Source organism: Acartia tonsa, chromosome 3, assembly GCF_053477335.1.
Source record: "Acartia tonsa isolate MP-2025a chromosome 3, ASM5347733v1, whole genome shotgun sequence".
In the NCBI taxonomy this organism is placed as follows: Eukaryota; Metazoa; Arthropoda; class Copepoda; order Calanoida; family Acartiidae; genus Acartia; species Acartia tonsa.
Window position 1 is genome coordinate 46477214 of NC_137262.1, and position 25757 is coordinate 46502970.

General features: G+C 28.8%; 3 protein-coding genes across 3 annotated transcripts in view; 1 reads left to right on the forward strand and 2 right to left on the reverse strand.

Annotated features, from left to right (window-relative positions):
* The window catches only part of LOC145314352 (uncharacterized), a 60695-nt gene that overhangs the window by 28025 nt on the left and 6913 nt on the right, over window positions 1-25757 (reverse strand). The window lies entirely within an intron of this gene.
* On the reverse strand, window positions 11263-13691 carry LOC145315280 (uncharacterized). Its single transcript, XM_080155305.1, has 5 exons — window positions 13350-13691; window positions 12795-12853; window positions 12470-12582; window positions 12002-12061; window positions 11263-11417 (listed from the first exon to the last, which is right to left on the reverse strand). Exons 1-5 carry the CDS (start codon window positions 13490-13492, stop codon window positions 11385-11387), a joined length of 408 nt encoding a protein of 135 aa, XP_080011431.1. The 5' UTR covers window positions 13493-13691; the 3' UTR covers window positions 11263-11384.
* Window positions 13849-17005, forward strand: LOC145312929 (uncharacterized). The gene is made up of 3 exons (XM_080152137.1): window positions 13849-13864; window positions 14960-15337; window positions 15720-17005. Exons 1-3 carry the CDS (start codon window positions 13849-13851, stop codon window positions 17003-17005), a joined length of 1680 nt encoding a protein of 559 aa, XP_080008263.1.

Sequence of the window (25757 nt, forward strand, 5' to 3'; positions counted from 1 at the left end):
ATCAATCATGCTGAAACAATTTTCCCCCCAAGTTTTGATTGCAATTCTATTTCAGTTATTTCTGATGAAAAGATAGGTCTAATCAATCACACTTTTCCTACTAGACATAAATTTAGCGGTTTTGGCACTCCTTCCGTTGTAGAATTTTTAAGAAATATGAATGCGGCACAAGCTCAATGTAAATTATCTGAGCATACATTTAAAGAAACACTCCTAAGATGCACAACAGGAGAAGTATATGATAGTGTAGCTACAATGGTAGATGGAAATATATCTCTTTCTGAAATTTATAACGCGTTATTAACTAAATATGATACAAGATTGAGGCCTGAGCATGCCCAATTAGAACTTGAGAATTTTGTTTTGCCTAAGGATCCTACATTTAATAAAGTTGTTAGTAAAATTATGGCTCTATGCCAAAGAGCTTGTTTGGAACATGGAGAGCCTGCTAGGACTCAAATTTATAATTTAACTGCTATTGGATATTTATTAAAAAATTTACCATATGGATCAATTAATGATGGGTTAAAGATTAGAGCAGATTTAATTACAGAGTTAGGTAGATTCCCAACTTTTGCTGAAGTAGTACAAGCACTTAGAAAGTATGTAGGTGCTATTGATTTAAATTATAGAAGGGATGATAATAGGAAAAGGTATAGTAGGAGTGAGAATTTAAAAACAAGTGATATCCCTGTTCCTAAATTTTCTGTAAGAAATAATATGCGCGCAAAAATATCAGAGATCAATCATAAGCAGAATTTTTTAGGGAGAAGGAATGATCATAATTTTAAATCTCAGTCTTATAACAATACAAACCCTACAAGTAATAGGTATAATGGCAATCAGCAAAAGTATAATAATAATAACAATAGTAACTATAGAGACCACAGAAAACAAAATCCCAATTTCATTCCCTTAAAAGATAACTCTAAAATAAACAATAGCAGAAATAATGATAATAATACTAACCGCAAAGATTATGGAATTCATACTGAAGTAAATGGTAGATTAAGATGTAATTTTTGTGGTAAAAACACTCATGCTGGCAGCAAACTTTGTTATGAAATGAGAAATGATGAAGGAATTATAAAATTTACAATTCCCACTTCCGAACCTTGTCTTGTTTGTAAAAAAGAGATTGGTAAAACTTTATATCATCCATCTTACAGGTGTTTTAATAGGCCAGTTGCAAAGCAACTTAAAATGCAAGGTAAATGGAGATATCCTAGTGCTGAAGAGAGAAGGCATCTCGATAAGCAATTGAGTGGTAACTTAGCCTAAAATAAAAATGTCTAAATTTAAAAATCAACCTTTTCAAAACCCTCCCTCTGGGGAATTGAAAAGTGTTGATATTTCTGTAAATATTGGGCGAAAAATATATATACCATGTAAATTATCATTTAAAGATTCAATATTTAAACAAGCATCAGGCATGTATGATACAGGAGCTGATACCTGTATTATGAGATTTTCATATTTTGCTAGACTTTTTTCTGAACATAATAAACAGGAACTATTGTCATTAATAAAAGAAAGCAATTATGAAGTATCTGGTATAACAAATAGGAAGATTGATGTTATTGGCTCAGTTTATATGTCCATGTTTTTACAAGGGGGGCCAGTACTTAGTATAGAATTTTTGATAGTTGATCAATTTGATCAATTTCCATCTGAATCACCTTTTATTATTGCTTCAAGAATGCAAACATTATTTGGTCTTATACTAATGCCTAGTAGTCTTGAAAATACTATTAAAGTAATTCAACGTAATAAATATGGGAATAGAGTAATAACTAGTTCTTATGCTACAGAGCTAGAGCTTAACACAGCCTATGGGGTAGTTGAAAAGATTTCAAGTATGCAAACAGTAAAAGTTGATTTTGTCATTTCAAAAGCATCTAAATATTTAGTCGAAGATAAAGTAATAGTTTCTCAAGATAAAGTTCCATATGATGAAATGGATGGGTTAAGAATAATTACAACTGTAACAAAAATACACTATAAAGAGTACCAGTATGTAGTAAATGCTCTAGTTGAAAATTTAAGTAATAAAACTTTTTCTGGGGTAATTAAAGCAACAATTGATTTATTTGATAAACAATATAGGTTGTATCCCATTAAAGATAATTCTAAACATATTAAGCGATCTATGAGAAGGCTTAAAACAGATAAAGTATCTATTATGTCTGAATGTAGATTACCAGATGATAAAGAGGTCTCAATTAAAAACATTGTCATAAAAAAGCCACTAATTTTTAATGATTCTAAAATAAAGTCAAAATGTTATAAAGTAGATATTAGTTTCCCAAATCATTCACCAGATTTATCTGATTATACAGCAGTAAACAATAATGTAAATGATCCTAATGTTAGTTTAACAGATGAGCGCTATCCTATTAAGGAAAAAGTAATACCAAATTATGATCTTAAAAACTATTATGATTCTGAACAGTCAGTACAAATGGGATTCCAACCAAACTGGAATGATATTAAAGAAAAAGATCTTCAGCCAGAAGGTATTGGAATTCCAACTTCTATTTTAGACACTCCTAAAGATATCATTAAAGAAAGTAATTATGATCCTAAAATTTGGCCTTATGTTAAAAATATATTTATAGATAAATATCCACAAATAGTTTCACGGCATTCTTTAGATAGGGGACATTTATCCAAAACTTTAGGTTATTTTAATTTAAGGTTAAAAGAAAATATTGTACTACCTAAAAACAAAAAGATAATATATGAATCCTCTGCAGACGCTAGTATGCTGAGGGATGTTTTAGATTATTTATGTAAATTAAAAGTAATATCGAAAGCAAGTCTTACTGGGGATGATATACCAAATTTTAGTTCACCATGTTTTTTAGTAAAAAGGTCTTCAAAAGATTCAGCTGCAAGATTAGTAGTATCATATAAACTTTTAAATGAATGTATAAGTCAAGATCCAATAACAATCTCAAATTTTGATATGATATTAAATAGATTACACTCAGCACATTGTTATAGTTCAATAGACTTGAAGTCAGCTTTTCAAAGCATAGAGCTGACTCCAGAATCCAAAAAATTAACCCTATTTAGTTGTATGTGGGGGAGTTACATTTTCAATACTTTAGCTACAGGAATGTCTGTATCTCCAAATGCTCTCGCTAGATTTTGCGATGTAATGATACATCATATCCCAAGTAGAGATAAAAATGGTAAAATACAATTAAATGAAAAAGGACTACCAATAATGATTAATGATAGGATACCTAATGTAGAAATTTTCTATGATGATATAATTATTTTTTCAAAAGCTGGGCGTACTTATGAGGAAACCATTAGAATACACTTTGATTTAGTAGAAAAGGTTGTTTCTAGATTAGCATTTCATAGAGCTAAACTAGAGGTAGCTAAGAGTCAACTTTGTAAGTTTAAAATATCCTTTTTAGGCTGGCTTATAAGTAATAACTATTTAATGGTCGATCCAAGAAGGGTCGAAAAACTAAATGAGAAAACTTTTCCTTCTAGTGCCAAAGGCATGAAATCATTCTTGGGTGAAGTAAATTGGTTAAGAAATACTTTAAATTTTCAAGTTTTAAGAAACATTCATTATCTAACACCTCTTACTAGTACTAAATTGGGAAAATATAATCCAAATAATATACATAGAGAAAAATTTGAGGAACTTAAAAAACAGCTAACTCAAAGTTGTTTATTCTCAAAAATATGTTTACCAGGTGTACCTAAAATACTTTTTACTGATGCTGCAAGTGAAAAGTATAGTCAATACTCTTGCGTTTTAGCACAAATAGTACCAGCAAAATATTCAAAAAACTTTGTTCCATCTTACATATATTTAGACGATCCTACCCATAGAATTATTTTTGATTTAAAATTACCAGTGAAGCCAGTTCCTCTTAAAAAAGATAACCAAACAATCAAGGATTATTTAATAAATCTTGAGAGTAATTATCCACCTGAGTATGAATATTTGGATGATGATACCTTGGGGTATCAAGAACACTTTAAGATCTCTTTATCCGGATGTTTAAAACTTATGTTGGAACTTCAAAATTGTGTAACAAAATTTGAGAGTATTTGTTTTGACCTACAAAAACATATTAGAGAACATATTATGTATAACCATATTCTGGATACTGAACATAAAGGTAATAAACTAAGTATGAAATTATATTTAGAGGACATTAAAAAAGGTGTACTTAAAATAGATACAGGATTACACATTTTTAGCGCACTTTCAAATGTACTACATAGGCCTGTAACTCTTATTAATGCAACAAATAAATTCAATGGTAAAAAACTTATAAGATTTAATAATGATAAGAACAAACCTCCTTTTTTCTTTTTATTGTATGAGAAAAATTCGAATCTTATTGTTAGGCCTACAATTTTAAATAAGCACTCAGAATATAATATAGGTAAACATAAGGGTTCTTTTGAAATAATTTTATATCACTCAAAAGTAATTCCTGAAGAAATGAGAAAAACTAATATTATGCAACTAGAATTGTATGCAATTTTAGGTTCATTACAAGCAACTAGAAAAATGGTTAATTCTGATGAATTATTATTAGCTTGTGATAATAAATGTCTTTATTATCTGTATAATCAAGATGTTAAAGACAGCCATACTAAAATTAATAATTGGGGAGTTAAAATAGAACATGATTATCCAAATTTAGGTTTAGTTTTTATAAAATCTGAAAATAATCCAGCGGATTTTTTGAGTCGCGTTTTTCAAGTTAGTAAGCCTGAAATTGCTCACATTAAATTACCATATATTGTAAAGGATTCTTTAAATGATTACATGCCTAATCAAACAACAATGACTGTAAAAGATTGGCGTGTATGGGTTGAAAATAACCCACAGTTTATTGAAGTTGACAAAACAAAATTGACAGAAAGACAGTTACAAAGTATTAACAAAAGAGATAAAAATATTGCAAAAGGAAAGGAAAAGGGGAAAGAAATAAAATCTAATAGTTTTCAAGTCACTTGGAAAATTAATAATTCAAAAGTTATAGAAGACATAATAATAAATGAACTAGATCCCAAAGTTTTTGGATCAGCATTGTCTAACAATCTAGCCGAGCGTAATACTAGGGCAGTATTTAATCCTATAAGAGTTTTAGAAGATATATTAACAACTGATAAAATAATAGAAGAGCAGCAAAAACAATATACACAAATATATACCAATTGTGTAACCAGTAAAGATAAAACTTATAAAGATAAGAACACATTTTATTTTTTACAGTTAGGAATTTTATATATTAAATTTATAAATAAAATCCCTAGAATTTATGTACCAGATAGTTTATTGGATAAATATATAGCTATGGTGCATACCATTGTAAACCATGGTGGTCCTAAGAAAATGATTAGCAATTTGATTAATTACTATAATCCAAATTTACAAAAATTATGTTACAAATATGCAAGTATATGTGTAGCATGTATGTTAACAAATCATCCTAATAGATCAAATAAATTAGGAGTTTTTCCTCTTACAGCTGGAGTTTTAGAATGCATACATATGGATTTAATTGAAGGTTTACCAACAGCAAGTGGATTTAATCACATATTAATGGCAAGATGCGTAATATCTGGTTATATGATTCTACTTCCTGTTGTTACAAAAACAGCAAATGAGTTTTTATATCTCTTTGTTAACCATATATGGGTTCACTTCCACCCAAAAGCTGTTTTTAGCGACAATGCCGGTTTATTTAGTTCTAATAAAACAATACGAATTTTAGCTCTTTTAGGGTGTCAGTTTATTTATTCATCAAGGTTTTCTGGAATGTCACATGGAGCAGCGGAAAGTTATGTGGGTTTAGTTAAAAGAATAATGAAAAAAGTATTATCTAATCAACCTAATTTTAATTGGACATTTTTACCATCTATAATAGCTCAATTACATAATTCCAGTCGTATAACAAAAACCGGTTTTACACCTAATCAATTAGTATTTGGCACAGAGTCTCATTTAAGTAAATGTTTCCTAGATAATCCTTTAGTGCCAAAATTTCACCCTATAATTTCTCGTAGTGTAAAAACATTTGAAGCACAACAATTAAGTTTAACAAAAAATCTAGATTCCGTGAGACATTTCATAACAAAGGAAAGAGATAATAGACTTGACAAAGCCAATAGAAATAAGGTTACTAGATCATTCCAAGTAGGAGATGTAATTTTTGTAAAGGATATGAGTAAAATATTGGGTACTACACAACCTCTTAAAACATATTATCATCCTCAACCTTTTGTTATTGTAAAAGTAAATCCAGTTTCAGCCTGGATATCTAGAATTGTTGATGAATTGACCATAATTAGGCCATTTAATCATTTCAAAAAGTATATACCTTTTTCTGATGAATTTAAGGATTTACCTAAAGAAATAAAAGAAATTGCTCAACAGCAACCTATAAATCTAACCACTGAAGAAATTAAGAAATTAATTTCATCAGCACCTTTAAATTTTGAATTATTCAAAAATGATGAAAAATTGGATAAATTGACCATTGATTCAATAAATGAGTTTGACAAACCTAAACCTGAAAATTTAATTTCAGATAGTGAAATAAAGGACCAAATTTTAAATGATGATATTGATGAGACTTCAATGCCTATAACAAGAAGTAAATTACAAGGAATAATAAAACAAAAGCAAAAAGATCATGAAAAGTCTGGAGAAACACCAAAACAAATAACGTTTGACTTACACACAGACGAACAAAAAGTATAGAGTAGGTTCATTACTTTTAAGTCTAATTTAATTAAATTTTTGCCCAAAATTTTAATTTTATAATTTTAAGTAATAATAAAGGTTTTAATTAGTGTAGTAAGAAGATAAAATACATTGTATGATATTTAAAATATTTAGTTCTATTAAAATAAAATAAAATTTAAAATTTTTGTTGATCACTCTATTTGTGGTATATCTATTAAACACAAACCAGAGATGAACAATGACAAGTGTCAATTTCTTATTTTAAACTTCCTTTAGATTACTTCATGCTTTAAATATAATTATTTTTACTATACGAGCAACAATATAACAGCAAACAACATTTTTGGCTTTTTAAAAAAAATATAATTCTTTTTCATCATGAAGAACATCATATTTTTGGCTATTTTCATAACATTTTCATGTTCAGAAGATGTGATAGATTTTTTCTATCATGAAAAAATAAACCGAGATAAATACCTAGACTCGACTAAATCGGTGGTAAAGATTATTTTTGACTACAACCAAAATATGAAGGATGTAAACACACTCTTCCGAACATCTTTTAATGATTTAAAAACTGAACTAAATACTAATAATGCTGAAATTGAAGCAAAAGGTTCAAATATAGCTATTAGTCTGAATAAATTTCTTGTACTTACAAATAGATATGACCAATTATCAAAAGAAATTGATATAATAATTTCGCATATGACAGCTCTAGATCAACAAATTAACTCAGATTTCGAAGTAAATTATATAATAGATGAAAATAAACAATCTTTTCATTTGGATAATTTTAAAATGCATCAAAAATATTTAAAGGAAGCTTTTCAACCTATACCTTCCATAACTGAAGCAATGAGAAAAGATAATACTTTTATTAGAGGGGTAGATCTTACATTTAATAATCTCTATATTCCTGCAAGAATTTTAATAAGTTTTCTGGAAAATTGGATTGTAACTTTCAAATATTGTTTCCAAGGGGTTGTAACAAATGATCTTAGAAGAAAATTGACTCCTGAAAATAAACACTCTGACTTAGTAAATATCAATTTTATAGGATCAGGTCTGGTTGATAGTAAACCAACATTCTATTTAGAATTAAATATTTTATCAAACAAAATTAAATATAATTCTTTGATTGCGATACCATACGCGGGAATTTCTTTGGATGCTTATTATTACTACAATACAGAAAACCAAAAGATTGCTAAATTTATCACTGAGGATGAAAAACAATTAGGACTGAATGAAGCTATAACTTTTTGTTTGAAACATATAAATGATAAGAAATTTGACCTTATTATTCAATATTGTCCGTTTATTAGCAATACAAAATTATTTCAAATAACAAACGAGGGAATTTTGCTTTTTAAGCATGATGATAAAATAGGTAAAGCATTTGTGTTAGGGATTCAAAAGGATTTAAATAGTTCAAATTACCCGGTACATATTATGTTTAATGGGAAATTGGAATTTAATCTACCTCACAAAGGAGATGTGGTAATAGAAAGACAATCTAATTTTAAAGTAATTTCTTCCTCGTTAACATCTGATCAAAGACATCTATTGGAATTAAAAGTTAATAATACCAGAAGTAATCTGGAACAAGCTACAATTATTAAACATATAAGTAACTACTTCAAAAATTCATATTATCAGATATTCATTAATATTTTTGTGTTTACCTCAATAGCGTTTTTGGGAGTTGGATCCAAGGAATTATATGAAAAAATTAAAGCACATTACAAGCCTCGAAATAGCTCTAAAAAACTTATAATAAACAGATTGGAAACAATACCTTTGAGATCTAGAAGTAGACGTTAAAATTTAAGCAATGTTATAGTTGAACAGTAGTTCTAAGTATCAGTTTTAAAAGTAAATTTTACAATATTTTTTTGGGGGGGGTTGACAACTTTTAGTTAAAACAATGTTTTAACCATTTGTTATTCTCCTTCCAGTAGAATTCTTCTTCCAGTCGATAACCTAAAAAGCAAATTATCTATTCAGAAATATAAAATATAATTAAAAAAAAAACCAGTTGAATCAAAATAGGTAATCTAACAAGGTGAAAATATCTCATCCTTATGTATTTAAAATATCCAAAGTAAAGTGTATCTCATTCCAATGCATTTAAAATATTCAAAGTAAAGTGTATCTCATCCCTATACATGGGAACAACTGTTATTATTAACTAGTTTTAAGCGTTTTCGGATTTTCGATTAAAAAATTTTCTTTCAGAAAATATTGAGTAACCTTAAAACTAATATCATATGTGTTTTTAACATTGTAATAGAATTTTAAAGACCGAGCTCGATTAAAGAGAGACTACAAATAAAAACTTTTCTTTGTTTCAATCATATTTTGGTTTTAATATATAAGGCGGAAAAATTATTTAAGCAGTTATGTCTACAACAAACTTTTGTCGGTGAAACATAAAACTTTAAGTGATTAAAGAATGAAGAGAATTTTTGGTAGGCTTTATTTTATAATATCATTTAAATTTTCAATAAATTTTATAAGATAGAGTATATAGCTTACATTAGATAGGATCTTATGTTTTAGGAAGGAGTCTAGAACTAGATATATGTAATACAAAATTGTAGAACTATTGCCTTAAGTTTTGTCATAATTTTACATAGTGAATTTTTTTGAAAGATTATTAAAAATTCCTTTAATTTTTCTCCTAATTAAAAGATTTTAGATTTACGTTTGAAATTGTAGATTCCTAAGTAAAATTAGAAAAATATTTTAATGTAATATTCCCTATGATCTTAAACAAATTAAAGAGCAATATAGGAAAGTTTATTTCATTTAAATTTAACAAAGCCAGTTTTTCTTTCCAAATATAATAACTGTTGAGTTTCAGTTGAAAACATAAAAAGAATTTTTTCTAAGTAATTATTAAAGTAAAATTTTAAACTTTAAATAAATAGATATATATAGAGGACCTTTAAGCATCTTAATTAAACTCTTATATGTTGAGGCAATGAAAGTATAAATTCTAGTGTTTCTTTAAGCAGTACAATTTTGGAACCCAAGTATATTCCCTCTAAAAATGGCAAAAAGAATACCTAACAAAAAGAATGACATTTATCTATAGGTTAAATACACCAGGATGTAAAGACCTTTAGTTAAATAAAATTGTTCACATATCTCGAAAATGAAAATCAACTATATAATAATCATTAAATTGATTAGCTGTAGTAGAATATCTACACCTACTTAAGATTGAATACACCTAGGTTGTAAAGATCTTAACAAATGCTACAAGGAAGAGAGAGGACAATACTTTAAAAACTAAATTCTAGTGTAAGAGAAATATTAGTTTGAACTTAAATGCCTTCCCAAAAGAAAGTTTAATTAAGTTTATTGGAATAAGACTTTATATATTGAGTTTGTTAGATTAAGATTAGTTTAAGATATATTAGGATATAAAAAGGTAATTAAAATAGAATTGAAGTACAGAAAAAAGATCTTGAATAATTATAGCGGGAAAATTTTATCAAGAAGCAAGATTTTATAAACATATTTATCCAATTAGCAGGTTTAACTTAATTCTTTAATTATCTAGACTAGGACTTTTCCTATAAACAAGATGTATATTAAAAGATTATTACATAATTAACAATTTTTGTATGATTGAAATTTTAAATTTAAAAGGAACTTAAAATTTATATCGAAAGCTTGAACCGAAACATTTAGTTATAAGTTTTGCGTTAATTTAAAAAAAAATAATAAGTTTTTACCACTGAGGAGGTTAAATATTTGTTAAGAAGAATCACGTTTTAAAAACAACACTGTACTTAAGTTAAGTTTGAATATTATTTACAATTTTTGAAAGATTTAGTTTAAGTTTAAAACAAAAGGTTATTTACAATTTTTAAAGTATAAATTTGAGTAAAGAATATATAAGGTAGTTTATCAAAATTGAATTTTCTGAGGAAAAAAAATATAGTTATTATTTAGGCCAAAAACTTTAAAACAAAACATTATTCATAAATTACATAGTAATTGAATTAGTTTATAATTTTATCACTGTTTTTATAAGAATTTGATGGAGGAATTTTGAAATTTTGAAATCTTTATTATACATGCCAAATTATATAAGAAAATAGAATAATAGGTATTTAAACTTTGAGATCTTAGTTTACTTAATATCACGAAAAGACACGAGGTAGTTTATTATGTTTGAATTATTGAGGTAGTTAAAAAAAAATAATATTTATCACTTAAGCCAGAAACTTTAAACCGAAATGTTTAGTTACAATTTATGAAGAATTTCTTTTGATTTAAAAAACTTTTTTTTTTCACTAATTTTATGAGATTTTTGGTGGTGAAATTTAGAGTAGTTACAATTTAAGAAGAATTTCTTTTGATTTAAGAAATTTTTTTTTTTCACTAAGTTTATGAGATTTTTGGTGGTGAAATTTAGAGAATTTTGAATTTGTATATTTTTATCACAATTTTTATCACAGATTAAATCCAAAAGTTGAAAGTCCGAATAAAAAAAAAGTCCGAAAGCAGAGTTTTTTTTACCAGTTATGTATATTGAAATTTAAAGAATTTTGAATTTGTATATCACAATTTTCATCACAGATTGAGTCCAAAAGTTGAAAGTCCGAAAAGGTGGGTCCGAAAGCAGTTTTTACCAGTTATGTATGTTGGGGTTTGGAACCATCTGAAACAAAATTTAAAATTGATTAGCATTCATTTATTGTAATAAGGAAATAATTTTTTTTAGTAAAAAAAACTTTAAGATGTGCAAACTAAAGAACTATAAACTTATAGTTAGAAATAACTCCTCTAATTCAAGGGGCAGGGATGAAGTTATAGTTAGAGCTTCCAATATAGATTTACGACTCATGGAAGAAGTTTTATTATGGCTTATTCAACAAACCCGATTAAGATTAATGCAGAAAATTAGTAACTTAAAGAATAAGGAAAAAAGTAAACATTGCATTAGAAAGAATAAGCAAACTGATGATTTAAATAAGTCATCAACATTTTTTGAATACATTGAAGTTAATATGCGTTTAGCTAAGCAAGTACAGAGGGCAATGCTTCTTAACGTAGTTAAAACTTTAATGAAAAACTTTAAAAACTTAAAAACAATACTAGCTTTACCAAATAATTTGTTAGAAAATTAATAGGTGAAAAGTTTAATTTTAAAATACTGTAAAACTTTTATAAAATTTGTAATTACACATATAGTAAGCTAGGTACTGTAGTTAAGATTTGTTTTATAAGGAAAACTTTTCTTACTCTATTCACGGGCAGCAAGAAAGGGTTTCTTGACTGTTCCAGTTCCGCAGCTAGACGAGTCTATAAATAAAAATTTTTTATTAGGTAGGAATTTATGTTTATAATATCTGAAAGTATACATGATCAGAAAAAAAAAGTCAGTATATATTATAGAAAGGGTACTTAAGATTTGATGAGTTTAAAGTAAATTAGAAGGAAGTAAATTAAATCATTTGAATTAAAGAAATTTAATTACCAAAAACCTAGTATAAAATTTTAGTATATTAAAGTTACAGAAGCGAAGTAAAACTTAATGAATTAGGTAGCTAATAATTAGTTTAATACACCTATAAATAATTAGCAGGGATTCTATGCAATCAAATAAAAATAGCCTACTGTATATCAAAGTTTATTTACGTTTAGAATGACTTTTATAAAAGTAAAAATAATAATTTCTTTCAGAAGATATAAAAGCCTTATTTGATATACCTCTAGATTTATCTCAGGGGGTTGGGGCATCATTTCTATCGCCTGATTTGTCCGAGGGGGTTGTTGGTGATGGTGACGCAACTCTAGTTCTTGGCTCTCATCTCGTTCGGGATCTAAAATATAAAAAGACTTTTAACTAAACTATATTAAATGATTATTAAAGAATACTTACATCCCTGTAACATAACTTATAGCGAATATTGGGTTTTAAACAGCTGTCAATACCATAAACTAAATAAAAATCTAATTATAATCTATACTACTATACTCATATTTTTTATAATTGTCATTAACATATTAGAAAGGAGATAAAAAAAAACTTTACCTGGTTGGGAAGTATTTTGCCTTCTTTTCTTAAAACATAGTCTCAATACCGCCGCCGTTCTAAAAAAAATGACAGCTGTAATTACTTCGGATGCTAGTATCAAAAAGCCTACCCGGGCTACAAAGCTATCTGTAGGTCTGGACTTTTATAGTCCTGGACTAATAAAGATTTTACCAAGAAATTGCGTCAAAATAGATTTGCGTTTCCAAATTAAAGCACCCGAAAGTCATTTTACTATGCTTAGGGAGCGATCAAGTTTAAGTTTAAAAAATATAATATGCACTGGTGGGATCATAGATCCTGATTATTTGGGTAATGTTTATTTCATACTTCATAACTTATCATGGAAAACATATGTCATCCAAAAGGGTGAAAAAATAGGTCAAATGATATTTCTAAAAAGCTGTTATCCAAAAATATTAACCATACGCAGTTTTGGGGCAGAGAATGCAAATAAGCAAATGTCAGAATTAAAATATTTAAGAGAGGAAAGGGGAGCAAGGGGTTTTGGTTCTAGTAATGAAATAGAGGGGGAGAATAAAATAATAAACTTACCCGAGAGCCAAAAGTCCAAGGGCAACAGCAGCAAGGAATAACTTATCGGTCGTAGCCTCATTGCGTTCTTCTTGCAGAAGGGAATTGAGAATTGTTTTAATCTTATTTAAAATCATCTGGGAACTTCCATCCGGAATACTCATTGTTGTAAAAAAAATCTGAAATTATAAATTTTTACAGTAATAGGTAAGTAAATCTAAACTCAATAATTATAGGTATTAATTTATCTATTGACATTATTAGTAAAGATATATAGGTAAGCATAATCCATACTGATGTTTGTGTTTATTAGTTTAAGCATTGATAATATTAGTAGAGAGATAATAGTGTTTAAAGAACATTTTTTTTTGGGATAATATACAACTGTATAATAGGGGGATTCGCCTTGTTAAAACATAGGTTGGCAATTTTTTATAGTTCTTACAGGGCTTAATTGTTTTGTTGACACTACTGTAAAAAAAAACTTATTAGCAGTTGGTACTTTTCAGTTACACAAGAGATGAAAATTCTAAACTGTAATAGAAAGTATGAATTTAGTTTATCTCAAGAACAATAAGAAACACTAAGTAAACTTTAGATTGAAAAAGATTTTTGCAGATTATTCACAACGGAGTCAGGAGGGATAGTAGACAAATTGGGGCCAAAATTAGTAGTATTAAAATATTTGGTAGGATCAAGGTTTTTCTGGGTAGCACGATGAACTCTTGAGCTAGCCGTTTGACACTGCTGGGAACGCCGTTTAATCTTTTTAGTACACTTTTGACCTACGAATAAAAAATCAATTAACAACAAAAATAATAAGTTTTCTTTTAAATTTAACCGTTCTAGTAAATACGCAATAGAAATTAAGAATGCCGCTGATAATTATGAAGTTTGAAAAATGAAAATCGCGAAACCTATACACGAAGACGACATTATGAATAAGGAAATTTAATTAAAGTAAAAGAAAATATAACAAAAGCGAAATAAACCAAATTAAAGTCTAAAAATAATATCCATTGGTTTAATTTTATTTTTTCCATTTTATTCTTACAATTTTTTGGACACACGCGATCAATATTAGCCATTTTAAAAATTGAAATTTGATCTTTTTGATAATAGTATCATAAATATATATAATCTATATAGACTAACGGACTATAAAATCGTTCGCACCCAATAAAAAAGTCTGCAAATTAATTTCATAAAATAGCATAAAATAAAATCTTACCCAATGCAAGCAAAGCGAGTAATATTAGGATAAGAAATAGGGCCACTAGAATTGTACCACCAATAACCAAAATGGAGAAATAACCTGGGCTATAAAAAAAAATACATTTTATTAAAAATGATAGGTAAACAATTTTTTTCTTTTAAAATTTACCTGCTGATTATTTCATAAATTGACTGATAGGAATTCTTGGCAGCCAAACCATAATCACGGTGGATAGATTTGTTATAGGCAGGACTCGGTTTTGGGGTAAAACTGGGAATATTTGGTAAACTATAAGTTTTTGTAGAAAAGTTTCCAACCTGGGTTTGAGGACCAGATTTAAGTTTTCGCTTATTTGTAACTTTACCACTGAGTTTAGGAGAAGGTATTTTAGTGGTAGGAACTTTTGGTAGATAAGTGGTTAGAGGATCCAATTTCACTTCTTTAAAAGGAGTTGAAACCATTTCTTGGGTCCTAAAATCTTTTCGAATTTCAGGCTCAGAAAGTTCCTCAGAATCTGCCTCCAAGACCCGGAGAGAGGAGGAGGTGGAGGTAGACATAGAGATAATTGAGAGACCGGAACCTGAAGTTATCATCGTGGTGGACGGAGATGAGACCATTCTTGATGATGGAGGCGAAGTTGTGGGCGTTGGCAACGGAGAAGACAGCGTTGCTACATCAGATTCTAAAGTGGTTGCTGAGGATAAGGGTGACCCTACTGAAAGCAAAGAAGCTGATGAGGTTGGTGAGAATACAGAGGATGGAGCAGTTGTTGAAGCCTCAGATGTGACTGAAGGTAACTTTGAGTTATCAGTAGATAGATGCGTAGCAAGCTGGGTTAGAGTTTCTTGTAATAGAGCTGGTTTTTCTAAAGTAGATTCCAAGAAAGGAATGTCAGGGGAAGATGGAAAAGTAGTAAAGTAGTCAGAGGAAAAATCAACATAGGAGGAATCACTAATATTCAACGCATCTTTAACAGATAGATTGGGTTGTGTAGTGTAAAGCATCACTTTCTCATCATGCACATCATTTTCATAACTGAAGTCAATAAGCCAATTTCTTAAAAGTGGCATCATGGAGAAAACACCCTAAAAAACACTTTACTATAATGAAGTTGTTTTAAGACTAAAGGAACATATTATCTAACAACAGGGTGACCAAAAAAATATTTTATTTAGACATGGAGGTCTGTACACCTGTAACAACAAACGGTCATCATGTTGTCAACAAGGAGAATGGTCAGGGAGAGTCAGAGAACAAGGAGGTTAGTGAAAATTCGTATGAGGTAGCTGAAGATTTCGACGACTTCGAAATTTTAGAGGAGTTTGATAGTCCAAGATTGATTAGAAAAACCTTCCCTGTCCTCATCAGCGATAGCTGTAATACGTCTTTTTCCACCCCAGCTGAGAAAAATCTTCTTGAAAGAAAGATTCAGAATAGGCGGGCTCTTTACTCACCTTTTTACTTCTCACTTCCCTTTTCTGAGAAATCAACACTGTCAGAAATCACAAACACGTCATTGATTTTTAAAGCAAGTTATGCTCTATCACCCTATTTAGCTTGTACACAAAAATTTAATTATAAGTTGACAGACATAGATAGTGAAACATTGTTCAAACACAATCTCTACTACGATAAAATTGCTGTACTCACAGGGGCAGTTGGAAAAAGAGCAGCTATACTTCCTTGCATGCTCAGAATTGATGAGAATAATGTTGAACTCAATCTTCTCAGTAGGTTTAGGGAAACTTGGGGAATCCATAGAGTTCAACAGGCAAGCATAAGTAGCGGGGGGTTTAGGCCAGCATTACAAAGCATGACTAAGAAGTATATCCATCTCTTTGCTCAACCACCTCCACCCCATTATTGTTTCTTTAATGCTAATGCTAAAGATAGTGAAAGTAATCAATTAATAATTAGACAGCACTATAGAAGCAGTTATTACCAGAAGTTGTATGAGACTAAGACAAACCTGATCCAAGTGTATGGTTGTCCTACAACAATACCCAGCTCCCAATATATTTGCCTTGGAGCACAGGATCAGGAAATTCTTGACTCATGTACCTTCGTGGATAAGGTCTATGGGATTGTACCAGTGGACAATCCTAGAGACTTGAATGTGCTTCTTAGTCAAGGGGAAGAGCTATATCTCGTGGACTCTGGGTACATGAGTGCCCAGTGTCTCAAATTGTATGGGTATTTCCCTGAGGACATTTTTTGGATGCCCCATACAAGGGACGAGATTCGCTCAAAGATTAGAGCTAAATTCTCAGGGGAGGGAAAAATGAACGTTGATAGGTTTCTGGATTTATCTCTGGTCAATATCAGAAATTTGTTCAGTGACTCAGGATTCAACTTACTTTTTGTCTCTCTTCCAAGTGGAAGTATCCTGAGACTGACTCCTGCTCTAATTTTTACCCTTGTTTTGAAACATAGACAAAATGATTTCACCCTCGTCAATTGAAAATTTTTTTTTGTTTTTTATGCAGAGAGGGAAGGATGATTTACTTTTATTAAAAAATACACAAAAATCAATTTGACTAACGTCCAGTAAATTAAATAAAAAAAGTTCTAAAAAATTTAAAAAAAAACATAAAAAGAATTGTAGTTTTAAAATAAATAAAAAAAAACCAAGTATTAGTATATTTTGAGTTTCCCACAGAAAGTGCAGTTTTTGCTACAATTTTACAAGAGCAAAAACTAGGATTGCACAACAATTCAAAGTTATATAATTGTGTTTTATATCTAGAATATTCTAGACTTTTTGTAGGAAACAAGAGTATAGTTATTTACTGTGATTCAATAATTTCATCATTATTTTGTATTATGTAATTGTATATAGATACTAGAATGTTCTTAGAAACACTTTAATTATACAAGCAAAAACCAATGAATAAGTTTTTGTCATACATAAAAAGCTAATATTGCATCATGTGTAAGTTTCCAGAATCTTCTTTATTATATGACAAAAACTGATGTAGAAGTTTTTATTATGCTTTTTAATACATAAACAGCTAATATTGCATCATGTGTAAGTTTCCAGAATCTTCTTTATTATATGACAAAAACTGATGTAGAAGTTTTTGTTATACTTTTTATTGCACAAAAAAGCTAGGATTGCATCAGATTATGCCATTAACTAAATTCTAGAACATTCTAAGATCTCAGTATAAATAGAGCAGCAAAGTATTTGGTTCTCAATGAGCCTTGCACACTCATTCACTCGTAATCTTTTATTTAACCTCTGTATCTCTTAATGTTTAACCTATCTAATGTGTTTATCTGTATACTATCTCTTTTCTTAACCATTCTGTTAGTTTTGATAAGAATGGTGTTTATTTTTATGTGTATCAATTTTTCATTTATCTTAATTTCTGTTTTACTCTTATTGAGATTTATAGAAATTTTACAAGTTCCCTGTTGGGACTTGTAAAAATCAAATGAAGCTCAAAACATAGAGAAATAGTCTAAGTTCTGAAAAATCATATACTTATGCTGCTTAAAAAATCTATCTTTAGCAAATTTATCTAAGTTTAACTATTATATCTTTGGACTTGTAAATTTACAAAACATAATGAAGTTTGATGATTATTTTTCAAAGTATTTGGATAACAAACAATTACATGTTAAGTGTAAAGAAAATTTTAAAGAATCAAATATTATAAGCTTAAAGTTTACTTTCTTATTAAGAACTTATGGTTTACACTTTGCAAATCCAAAGATATGTTTTAACTGTCATAAAACATATTTAACCTTATATAAAATAATTGAAAATAACTTAAAAAACATTATTATACTTATGTTAGAATACAATACTAAACTATGATACTCACATTTAATCAACAATAAAGTATAAACAATAAACACTTAGTACATTTTTCACTTTGGTATATATTGAATAATTTGAACTTGAAGTTGTGAGACAACAGTTCTTTATTGCACAAAAGTTAATAAATAATAGGAGATCTTCGCGTGGAAGTGTTTACAACACTTAGGTCTTTGTATTAATTTTGCCATTACTTAAGCAGTTTAAGAGTAAAAGTAAAACTAATTTAAAAACTTAACTTATAAGCATATCATAACTTACTAAAGGACCTTTGCCTCTATATTATCTTGGTAAATGTTTATTATTTAAATATTCTTTATCTAATAGACTTTTTCTTAGAAAGCAAAATAATTACTAATTTAAAGCTTGTTAGAAAGTCCTAGTACCTTTGGAAGCGATTAGTAAAGAGCGGAGTTATTCCTGCGGAGGGAATAGCGTGATTAGTGATTATGTATATAGTTGATATTCATTAGGTTATGATAGCCTACATGTACAACTTATTAAAGGACCTTTGCTACTATATTGTCTAAATATAAAGTAACTTCAAAAATACTTTGATGATTTCTTTTTATTTAGAAATTCAAAGTAGTTGCTAATATCAAAGCTTGTTAGAAAGCCCTAGTACCTTTGGAAAACGTTAGTAAAGAGTGGAGTTCTTTCCTCCAACTTGATTAGGAATTATTCAAGTGCAAAAATAGAATCATTCTTAGTTGAGGGTTAGGAATCAACGTGGTTAGCAATTACATATATAGTAGATACAAATATTTTAAGTCTTGTAAAATTACTAGAGATTAAAGGACAGCTATCTGTAGGCGTTTGGAGCTTTAGGGACTGAAACGCACGACACAAATGCAATTGAGAACCTTGTGTACAAGCAATTGCAACTAGATGACACTCTAGAGGCCCTAGAGAATGCTAGTATATTTGTGGCCATTGGTCGCGGCCCTAGGGGGACACTCGCACCGGTTGACACTCTAGAGGCCCTAGAGCACACCGGAACATGGGAACCTCTATAGTTGTACCTCTCTTTAAGGATGCTTGATAAGAAATATTAAGTTGTATAATACATGCTGAATTAGATTTTGGGACACTGATTAGTACAGCTCTGTAGCTTAATAGCTTGGATTCTAGGAGTAAGGGTACGGTAGCGCATCAAGTTGTACTTGTATAAGCCGGCTATGCAGTTTACTCTGAGTTTCTATTGTTATAAGAAAAGCAAAATACATCTGGTAGCTTGCTAGAGTTTAATTAAGCATTGGATAAATCTTTATTTATTTATTCTTGGAAAATCTAGCTTTATTTAATATTCTCACAAATTATAGCTTATAAGTACTTCATAACATAATTTTAATCTAAGTTTAAAGTATTGAATTGAACTGCTTTTTCTTTGGCAAAGTTGAATTGTTTATCACATCTATCACTTGAATCAATTTAGCCTAACCAGCTAAATGTTGTAAACTTTGACAATATTGCGTTTAACTTATTCGGTTTGGTAGCTAAGTTTATGCTTTGTCATATGAGTTGGAGATTGGCTTCAACTTGGTTGGTATTCTCTTCTTGTTCTGAAACTTGGCACGTTTTATTAGAATTGGGAGAAAACATATCATTACCATGTCCAGTAAGGACTACCAGACAAAAGGTTTTGACATCAAATGGTTGATTGTGTACAATAGTTGGAATATTGATGATTTTGGGCAAAATTATATGCAATTATGGCGTTCTTTTTACTTTTAAAAATCCTTAACGGTATTATTCTGAATTTAAAATTTTATTATGCTATTATAACGATATGTAATTAAAAGAGGAGCTTTATATTCCAAATCAAAAAGCTTTTTAGTTGATTCAATAATAAGAAATACCAAAAGATTAATTTAAAAATATTGTAGTCTATGCTTTACATTATTATTTTTCTTTATTTTAGTTTCAGTTTGTATTCTATAAGATTTTATGTGATATGAGTTACATAAAAGTTCCATGCTAATTTATTGGCTTATCATGCAAAGCTTAGAAACAGACAATTGTTTTAATAAACAAATTGTATTTCTTTTAATAATTAATTGATAATTAAAACTTACAAGATATTATATAAAAAATCAGTTACAGGATTTGAAGTAGAAAAAGAAAGTGGACTTCATTTCTCAGTAAGGTAAACTTTTCAAACTCTCAGTTCACAATGAGATACTTCTTAATTTTCGGTCTGGCAAGCAATATGAAACGACAAAAATAGTTACAGTTTGTTAATAGTTAGGTAGTTTGATTTTAAGTATACAATTGTTAAATTCAAAAGTCGATCGACAAAGTGCATTTTTCTCATTTAAAAAAAAGATCTGATAGGCTTAAAATTGAAGAGAAAAGAAAAAATATATATTATGCAATCAATTAAAGCAACATACAAGAATAAGTTTATTCTGATTTTAAAGTTTATTAAGGTTTATAAAATGTCGACCCTAAACTATATTTTCTTTAGTTAATGAGGTAATTGGGGGTTCCCCATCACATTTTTTTTCTCTCATAAATATAGGAAATTCTTCTTTATGTGAGGGGTTATACTTTCAGAGGGGGAAGGGTGATCAAACAATCAATAATAGCCTAAGGCTAAGTGACAAGTAGGTATATTCCTTAAAAAGCTTAGTTAATCGGTCCAGCTTCTGTTACCGAGATCTTAAGCTTCATTCATACAGACGTAGTTCTAGATTGTATCACAGAGAAATTTTCTCTTTGTCTCAAATCTTTTATAAAAAATTTTCTTACCAATAACAATTACTGTTTGTTTTAAATTTTGCAGTACTACTTTTTTACTTATTGTAAACTTTGAATTAATGAAACAATTATCAAACACCCAGATTTAATTAGATTAGATTAATAGATACAATTCTGCTGGATATAATCAATAAAAGAATAAAAATTAAGTACCTAATATAGAATTGCATTTCTTTAATTACTTTTCTATAACAAGACAATTACGAATATAATCATATTCTATTAAAAATATCATTATATCTAATTGATTTTGATACATTTCCAGCTAATTTCTAGAGCAGAAGTGAATTCTTAAAAAAACTTTTGCCCCACTAAAATCAGTATGCCCCACTAAAATTTTAGTGAGGCAAAATTATCCCCTCTAAAATTTTAGTTTCCCCCACTGATTTTAGTAGGGCAAAAGTTTTTTAAGAATCCACCTCAGCTTTGTGCAAATTATTTAAAAGAAGGATAAATTTGTAGATGCGTAGCATCTCTATCAACGGTTGTTAGCTTCCCGAACTTCTTTATCAAGATGGAACATCTTGATCACATCTTGTCTAGTTTCTACTCACCAAGTTTGGGATATATATGGGTTAATTGAGCATTTTAACTGGCCAGTCGTTTTAGAGATCTAACGAAACAATTACAATAATCTATTCAATCTATTTTTGCCTAGGGTTATTTTTTTTCTTTTATGAAATTTGAATTCTTAAAAAACTTACTTTAAAACCAAGCATGTATTCATCCTAGTTTTTTTTTCCGAACTCAAATGAGATGTTAAGATTTTTTTCTGACTTTTGATAATGCCAATTATAGAAATTGTATTTTTTGGTATGAAGCAAATCTATATGAAAATTATAGACTTGTCCAGTCGGTTGGTTGCATATTGTTGCCCTTTTATGAAAAAAAAATATTCAAATGAATTTTATTTTGCTTCTTATTGTTACAGGAATCACTATCCAAAGTTTGAAATCGATAGGATAATTCTAACATGTCTGAATTAACGAAAAGAGCTAGGTTTGACGAACGAGTGGACGTATAGACCTTAATTATAGAAAAGCTTTGCATTTAAAAGTAGTAAACAAATTATAAGACAAATAAAATATCAATTTAGTCTTCCTTTCCAATTTACAAAGAAAATGTCTCAATAATAAAATGAGGGGAAATTATGATTACACAAAATTAATGTCAATAATGCAATAGAAATAAACTTTTAGTCTGGCGGTTATGCAATAATAAATACTATTTCAATTTAAGTTTCTTCAAAACCACCAACGTTTTTAAATACAAGAACAAAATTTACATTAAAACCAATGTAAACAAACTATAATTCATGAATTTGCAGGCACTGCCAGTTTACCGCGGATATGTAAATCAACAATTATAGGATTTAATCAAAAGGTTCTTTTAATTTTTGATACCTTTTTCGATACATGTGTTTTTAACACAAATCACACAATTGCTTAATCTTATCCAGAAGATTACTGCTGTTGAAATAAGAATTATAAGTTTTAGGTGAAAAATATTAATCTGTTTTTTCTAATTAGATGCGGCAGAAAATAGCCTTAAATAATCCTTGGACCTATGTAAAGAATCAAAAAAAGGAGAAATCAATAGCAAGATCTTGAAGAAAAAACAGCTCTATTTGATATGGTCCAAATGCGTTGAAGGTAATAGGAAGGATTAAATTTTTAATTATGTTTACTTCATATAAAGAACACTCTGTAACATAATTTAAAACAAAGTATACTGCAGAAGTGCACCTTGTTAAAAGGAATAGGGATAAATATTTAAGTTTTTTTTTATGATGTTACATTATCAAATTAAATTGTGTATCTTTTATTTTATGTTCTTTAGTTGACATAAAATATTAAACATGAACTTGTTAACCTTTAAGTTTTAAAGTATCTTTCAAAAACGACGTAAAGAAAAGTAACAAAAAGAAATATGATTCAAAAAGCACATACGCTTTACCAAAATTGATATACATTAAAGAATATCTGTCACTAATCTCTGTAGTTTTAATCAAGGAAATACTTAAAGGTCGGGGAACAAATCTAATCTAATGACAATTCCTGTCATCATTTAATGTAGACATGAAGAAATTGAAGAGGATTAATTAAAGTTTACCTAAATTTGATAGGAGATGGGGGGGGGGGGGGGCATTTAAATGATTTTCTTTGTTGATCTAGATTGAAAGATAAATGATCCTGCCTCCATCAAATAACAGTGTTCTTGCTACCTAAAAGAAAATGAAACTTTCCTAAGCCGCCCTGCTACCTACTATTACTTTTGAGCCAAAATAAGCATACTGTGTCCATTTTTAATAGATTTTAGGTGCGCGCATCCTTGATGTTATAATAAACACTTTAAAACGCTCTATTTGTTGGTGATTAAGATAATGAAACAAACAATCTTGTCCATTAAGACCTCTGATACTATCTAATTTATAACATCATTACCCCAACAAAATAAAACCAAAAGCAATTGATATATATTCTGAAACTTAAATATGAAACTGTTTATTTTTTGTGAATTTTTTTCTGGTGGCTGTTTTCACTATAAGACTAGAAATAATCCACGTAATAAATGTTTGATCTAATTGTTCTTTAACGCCAAAATTTTCAACTCTTCATAATCACAAGAATATAGTAAGAATGCCATCATTAGAATAGCGATAAAAGGTTATGAAAAAATTGCTTTTTTGACATACCAAATCAGTTAAGTTGGGTTAGTCATCAAAGTATTACTTAAACCTTTTTATATAATTTTTGTCCCTATTTCTAAAAACGCTCTTAAAGCTCTAAATAATAGGACAAGTAGCAATCTTATTCCTGCATACTTTAATTGTTAAAAGTGCTATTGCACTTTAAACAGACCCTGTTCAACCTAGAAGCATTTTTGTTGTCATACAGCGTCAATCTACATTTTAAAGTATAATGATGTCTGTCTATTAGTCTCATTAACGAAACTAATTATCTGACATTGACGTCCATTAAAATTGTAAACATATTTAACTTTTTACTCATGTTGATACAATAACAGCACAAAAGTAACATTTGACTTTTGATGTATTTGATATAAATAGAAAAAAATAGTTTAATACCAAATATTATCTTAAAATCAAATATAATTTTGTTGTTGTATATCTTTAACAGTGTCTATAACTCACGTAACTCGTTACCATAAATAGCTATCAAAAACCATATCATAATGTAGATTTCGGTGAGATAAAATCAAAAAGCTCAAAACTACATCTTATTCACCATAAAAACCTAAAACAACGTCTAATTAGGCAGTCTTGTTTTTAAAAACATGGAATAATATATACATAGCTGGCTGGAAGAAAAGTAAACGTTTAAAAGATAGCTAGCTTCCTAAACAAAAACTTACCAATCAAACAACACGACTTAGAGGCAAGCTGCGATTATAAAAATGTTTGGTAAACCAACAAGCAAACTCATATGAGAATGGTAGAGTAGCTGCGCTTCTTTAAAAAAACTGTTTTGATTATGGTATTCATTTTTGATATCAGATGAGACCCACATTCCAAAAAGGATCGACACAATCAGATTTTACAAAAAGGAAATACTTAATAATTCTATTAGAACTGTAAACCGCCTATACAATTAAAAACAAAATAAATACACTTTTTTCTCTTATACGGAGAGATCTTTTTGTGTGTAGTTCTTTTTAGATTTTTGTCAACTGAACTAAAAAAAAACACTTTTTCATAAAAAAAAGTTGGTTAGTTGGTCATAGATACTCCATGGATGGATATTCACGGTTACTCTAAAATAGTTTTCAGAAATAAATTTCTTACAATCTGAATATATTTAACAAACACTGTTTATGCAATTAAATTAAAGTCATATAAAAGTGAGACTACTAAAAGTTTAAAAAGAAATAAAAACAATATTATTTAAACGATTTTTTAATATTTTTTCTCGTATTTATTCGAATTCGGTGGATAGGAACCGGTTCTCATCCATACAAAAAAACTATGTCTAGCATCGTATTATATCCAGCTTTCTACGAATATAAAAATGTACAATCATAAGATTAAAACCAGTTTAAAACTGGTTTTAATCTTATATTTGTACATTCTACAGTGTGTTTTTTTTATGAGCACTTTTTTGAAAGCAATTTTACCCCACTTATAGTTATCAGAATTTAATGATTAATGGCTTATTTTCTTCGTTTTTTAAGAGAAAATTATGAAACAACAAAAAAAATTACAGTTTTTGTTGAAAAAGTACAGTAAAGTTGAAAAATAAAAACTTAGGTGTCAACATTTAAAAATGGTTTTAGCGCATTTTTCTTATGCTCAAATAATCAACCTTTTGCAAGAATGGCTGCTAAACACTTCAAAGTTGAGATATAGAGCTAAAAATGTATACAGATACTATTAGGGACATGTACTAGAACATATCAAAGTTTGAAGGTCATATCTTAACCAGGGAGGGAGTACTGGCCCCCCAAAGTCGACTACAGAAAATCCATTTTTTAAAGAAAAATGCGCTAAAACCATTTTTATATGTTGACACCTAAGTTTTTAATTTTAAACTTTACTGTACTTTTTCAACAAAAACTGTAATTTTTTTTGTTGTTTCATAATTTCCCTTAAAAAACGAAGAAAATAAGCCAT

Bases quoted from the DNA above. Each gene is read 5' to 3' on its own strand.
- LOC145315280 (XM_080155305.1), bottom strand. From the start codon at position 13,492: ATGAGTATTCCGGATGGAAGTTCCCAGATGATTTTAAATAAGATTAAA. The intron at 12,062-12,469 runs GTATATCAAATA...TTTTATTTATAG, and splicing joins CCCCTGAGATAAATCTAGAG to ACTCGTCTAGCTGCGGAACT. The intron at 11,418-12,001 runs GTAAGAAAAGTT...ATTTTGTTTCAG, and splicing joins TCTTGCTGCCCGTGAATAGA to ATGGTTCCAAACCCCAACAT.
- LOC145312929 (XM_080152137.1), top strand. The intron at 15,338-15,719 runs GTAACTTTGAGT...TATTTTATTTAG, and splicing joins AGCCTCAGATGTGACTGAAG to ACATGGAGGTCTGTACACCT.